This window comes from Ailuropoda melanoleuca, chromosome 6 (assembly GCF_002007445.2).
Source record: "Ailuropoda melanoleuca isolate Jingjing chromosome 6, ASM200744v2, whole genome shotgun sequence".
In the NCBI taxonomy this organism is placed as follows: Eukaryota; Metazoa; Chordata; class Mammalia; order Carnivora; family Ursidae; genus Ailuropoda; species Ailuropoda melanoleuca.
The window spans coordinates 104,989,610-104,994,652 of NC_048223.1; the positions used below are offsets into that span (position 1 = coordinate 104,989,610).

General features: G+C 41.6%; 1 protein-coding gene across 5 annotated transcripts; it reads left to right on the top strand.

Moving 5' to 3' along the window:
* The first annotated feature begins 337 nt into the window (after positions 1–337).
* SFR1 (SWI5 dependent homologous recombination repair protein 1) lies at positions 338–4,622 on the top strand. Of its 5 annotated transcripts, XM_019809684.2 has the most exons (5): positions 341–782; positions 1,024–1,139; positions 1,555–1,673; positions 2,260–2,664; positions 3,941–4,622. In XM_019809684.2, exons 3-5 carry the CDS (start codon positions 1,578–1,580, stop codon positions 4,130–4,132), a joined length of 693 nt encoding a protein of 230 aa, XP_019665243.1. In that variant the 5' UTR covers positions 341–782; positions 1,024–1,139; positions 1,555–1,577; the 3' UTR covers positions 4,133–4,622. The 5 variants fall into 5 exon arrangements, with proteins under 5 accessions (XP_011234705.1, XP_011234709.1, XP_019665243.1 ...); XM_011236403.3 differs by lacking the exon at positions 1,024–1,139 and having other exon boundaries at positions 338–782; XM_011236407.3 differs by having other exon boundaries at positions 340–1,024.
* The last annotated feature ends 421 nt before the right edge of the window (positions 4,623–5,043 follow it).

Sequence of the window (5,043 nt, forward strand, 5' to 3'; positions counted from 1 at the left end):
CAGTAGAAAACCAGGGACAGAACCGCCGTTTGCGGCACCAAAGGCTGGAAATGAGCTCAACCCATCCGCCGGGCCTCTTGGAGAGATTTCTAACATGTTTGATTCTCAACAGGCCACTTAACCCAGCGCTGCTCTTTTGTGGTCTCTGCCTTAGGAGAGTTTAGGGCCGTCAATCTAACCCACAGCCGGCTCTGCGGCTTCGAGCCCCGCTGGGTGTGAGAACGGACGTTTGCCGTGGTGAGCGAGGAAAGAGACTAACGGGGGTGGGGGTGGCGCAGGAAAGCTTAAGGCGGGGGAGGGGCACGCCCAGCCGTACTTCCCACACACAAAAACAAGGAAGCTGGAAGGGAAGGCGAGGCCAGGAAAGAGGAGGGGGGAAAGCCGCGAAAAGAAGCACGGCCCCCTCAGAACCCGTCCCGGCGCTCAGAAACTCATCCCGGCCCACCCCCATCCCTGCCGAGGCTCGCTCCCCACCGCCGCGGCTCGCGGCCGCGCGCGCGCAGCACCCCAGCGCTCTGGCGTTGGGCGGAGCAGAGCGCCGAGCGTCACTCCACCGGGCCAATCACACGTCTCTGCGGACTCCGCGTGGCCCCGCTCAGCCTCCACCTCCTCCCGGGCGCTCGAAGCCGCGCGCGCGGAGCCCCGCCGCTCTAGGACGCCGAGCCACGCGGAGCTGCGCGCGTCGGACAGTCCGGCCAATCGTGCGTCTCTTCCGCCTCCTGTGCGGCCCCGCCCCGCCGCGGCAGCGCGCGTTTTCTGCGCTCTGGGGATGGCGGAGGGAGGTAGAGTCTGGGGCCGCGAGTGAATTGTCTGAGAGTTGGACTGCTTCGGGTGTCTCTCGGGGAGTCGAGTAGAGCTCCCTTTCTGCGGTCGGGGCACCTCTCAACCCTTCCTCTGACCTGGGGTCTCTCGAGGGCTAGTGGGGGTTTTCTGCCGTGGTGGAAGGAAGATACTCCTCCCTCCTCCCATGAAAGTTGATGCCTTTGTTTGAGGACACAGACTTAAGCCAACTCTCCTTTCCAGGGTCTGTTCGCTACTTAAACTACACAGACGGGCGTCTATTTATCTGCGCTTGTGTTCCTGGTTCCTCAGGCCTGAGTAGTCACTGGTTCTAGTCACACAGCTTTTTAGGGTTTAAGGTACTGTGACAGGTCTGATTATAGTTTTTCGCTTCAAGATTTCAATTGTATTTCCTTTCATTTAAAGCTGGCGTAACGAAATTAAAGAATTCCTGAAGAATTACAAAATTGTTATTCTCCCCACCCCCTACATGGCAGATTTGAGGATATTTTGATAGATAACACAAGTGGAGAGTGTTTATATGAGACGCTAGCTCATTTGTCCTGAAAAAACTAGTAGTCACCATGTGGACAGTCTTATTTAGGAAGGTAAAGGGAAAACTGCAAAAAGTGCAAGAATGAATCACAACTAAGTGAAGTTGCTAGCTTATTTGTGGATGTTATATGTACAACAGTAAAAAGTTCTTTTACAAAAATTGAATGTATAGAGGTATGGGTTATTTTTATTTACATTCTGATTTTTTTTTTTTTTAAGAGGTAAGCGATTTCATTTTCAAGATGGAAAGCCCATCCGACTCAGCTGTGATTTTACCTAGCACTCCACGGGCCTGCGCCAAACCACCGTCTCCCCGAACAAGTAGCTCAAGGAAACAAGTATGAATATCTTAGTTCTTCCAGTGGAGCTATTCTGTATTTCTAGGTATTGTGCCAGTGGTGGGTTTAATTCTACTGAAAAATGTCAGTTAACATAATGTGTAGATCAATAAGTAGATATTTTATTAACTATTAAATAATTTTAGGCCTTCATCCTTCACCCCCCCCCTTTTCATCTTGAATCAGTTATTTTCATTTAGTTTCAGATCAGGTTACCGCAAAATTCCAAATTGAGGAAGTTTGAATCGGCTGTATTCTGAAGGTCTTTGGCGGCAGGGATCTAGGTCTTTTCCTTAATTTGTAACTCTGAAGCAGTAGTCAGGAATGTGCTAGTTGCTGAACAAGTATTTGTAATGACAGGGATAAGCGTCTCAACACTGTTTTAAAAGGGATCTGACTTTGCTAAAATAAAAAGAATAAAATTAATGGGGCTTGCAGGAATTAAAGACATTTTGTGATGGTTACTTTGGATGGATGGAGATATAAAGCCATCTAGTGGTGTCAAGTATAGAAATGTAAGGTCTTTATTTTTAGTAGATTTATTTACACAGGACGGTTTTTCTTGATTGTTTTGTGCTTTTTTCAGCCTATGAGTGCCACACTTAGAGAACGATTAAGGAAAACTAGATCTTCATTTAATTCCTGTTACAGTGTGGTAAAACGTCTTAAAGTAGAGAATGAAGAAAACAATCAGACTTTTCCTGAGAAACCAGCATCTTCAACAGAAGAAAACTGTTTTGAACTTAAAGAAAATTTTAAACGCATAGATGGTGAATTCAAAGAAAGTACATGTTTGAAAAACACCTTCAAGAATATCAGTGCACGTGAATCTACATCTCTTGTCACTGAGTCATGCAGTGATCTCCAAAGTGAGAATGAGGATCGTGCCAAACAAGGGTTAAGTGAAGAAAGAGCAAAATTGGTGAAGCAGATTGAGGAGAAGGAAGACCTTCTTCGGAGGCTAAAACTGGTCAAAATGTATAGATCAAAGGTGAGAAGAATTTTGAACCACTTCTTAATTTTTCTTATTTTTAGATAATTATAGGAAAGTAATTTCAAAGAGAAAGTAAGTTTATTTAAGCATAATAAGCAATAAGCCATATATCGAGAAACCAGGCTTCCAACAACTGTAACTCAAATGTAAGTCATAGATTTAGAGCAGAAGAGGCCCCTAAACACCACATACAACTTCAGAAAGTCCCAGCTCTCGTTAATATGCAGTTGAAGTTTTTCTCTCTAGTTCCCAGCCTATAGCAATATTAGTATCAGATGACGGATACAAGTACAATGAGAACAAAAGTGACAGCTGCCAGTGAATGATTAAAAAAGCTAAAAACAGGCCACAAAGTACAATAAAAAATATTTTTAGTAATAGTCTTGTGTTCTTCCAACTTATTAAAATGTTCCAGGTGTTTTGTTTGATAAAACGACAAATATAAATTCGATTTTTAGATTTCAACCCAGAAAGGTGAATTAAATAGAGGTTGGGGGGCGCCTGGGTAGTGCAGTCGTTAAGCGTCTGCCTTCGGCTCAGGGCGTGATCCCGGTGTTGCGGGATTGAGTCCCACATCGGGCTCCTCCGCTGGGAGCCTGCTTCTTCCTTTCCCACTCCCCTGCTGTGTTCCCTCTCTCGCTGGCTATCTCTCTGTCAAATAAATAAAATCTTTAAAAAAAAATAAATAGAGGTTGGGCACTTGGAAGAAGATAACCTTTACTGACTTGGATCATTCATGTATATGTAGTGGCCCTTCTTCCACAGAATGTGGTATAAATGGTGGAAGAGTAGATCTTATTTGCTGTCTTGAATTTTTAGGATTTTTCTAAATATCACTACTTGGGTTTTATGAGATAGAGAATGTTGAAAAATATTAAGTTTAATATTTTAATTTATATTTATATTTTATTTATATTAAATTGAATATTTTCATTTTTTTTAAAGTACAGCTATAATAAAGCGTTTTGTTTTAACCTATATTGTTGCTTCTCCACATAGTTTTGCCCTATTTTATGATTTGATTTGTCCCTGAGGGTAAGGATGGTCCAGAGGTTGGACCAAACAAAATAGCCATAGAACTCAATTTCAGTGTCACTGTAACCATTCTACTAAAAGCCATCCTACTTTTTCCTGGGTAGAAGCCTCAATCCTGACCAAGTGTGTTACCCTCTAACCCTACTCGTTTACTAATTTAACAACTTTCATTAAGTAAGTTAAAATGGGATGCCTGGCTAATTATTGACCTTTTTTTTTTTTTTTTTTCCTATTTCAGAATGACCTGTCTCAGTTACAGTTGTTAATACAGAAGTGGAGAAGCTGTAGCCAGCTGTTGCTTTATGAGTTGCAGTCAGCTATGTCTGAGGAGAACAAGAAACTCAGCCTTACTCAGTTGATAGACCACTGTGGGTTAGATGATAAATTGCTACACTATAACAGAAATGAAGAAGAATTTATGGGTGTTTAATTCATAATTTTTTTCTCCAGAACATTTTTGAGAATGACAACTTAAAAGATGCTTAATACATTTTAAAAGGAAGGTAGAAACCATTAGGGCTTAAAGAAAGGTATCTTGATGTACATAATTTAGGGCACTCTGTTATATAAATATAAAATAAGTTCTAAAATGAAAATTTAGTATTTTGGATAAATTTGCCAAAGAAAACTTGACATTTAAAGAAATGTGAAAAAAATTAAATCATGTTTAAAAAGTAATTTGGTCATTTCTGGAAGTCAGTTTTAGTATGCTGTTTTGTTTATTGTGGTAAAAAAGTTCTGTTTTTTTAAGGTTTTATTTTAAATGTTAAAAAGTAGTTCAGTCTGGTGAATGTCTAAACCTAAAGTGGTCTAAAAATGCCTGTCTGTCTCCTAAGTTTATGAACCGTGTTTCTGTCCCATTTACAACCTATTTCCATCTGGATGGTGTAGCAGGTAATTAAACTTGTTCATATGTCCAAGATCTTATTCTTCCCTGTCTTTTCAAATTTGTTTTATTTTATTCTTCTTCTCATTTAGTGAAATGGCCGTCTATCTCTTAAAAACAACATATTCTCTTCCCCCACTTCAAGGCATACAAGGTTCTTCACATTCATCTGCCTTTCTAGTTGCTGCTTTATTGTACAATGCTACCTGTCCTTGTGGCTGTATACAGAAATGTGACCCAAGCTGGCCCAGTCTGAGAATTGGAATTGTGCTCAGGAAAAGAAAGCCCATCTCTTTTTGTGGCTGAAGCTATTGTAGGTGAATGCGGAAGCAGAAAAGCTGGTGTGCTAAGAAGGATAGTATGTGCTCTTACTAAGAAAGGCAAAGATGCTAGAGAACTTTGTGGATCAGTGGCTTCCTGGTTCTATCATCCAGTCCTTTCTGAGGGCCTTATAG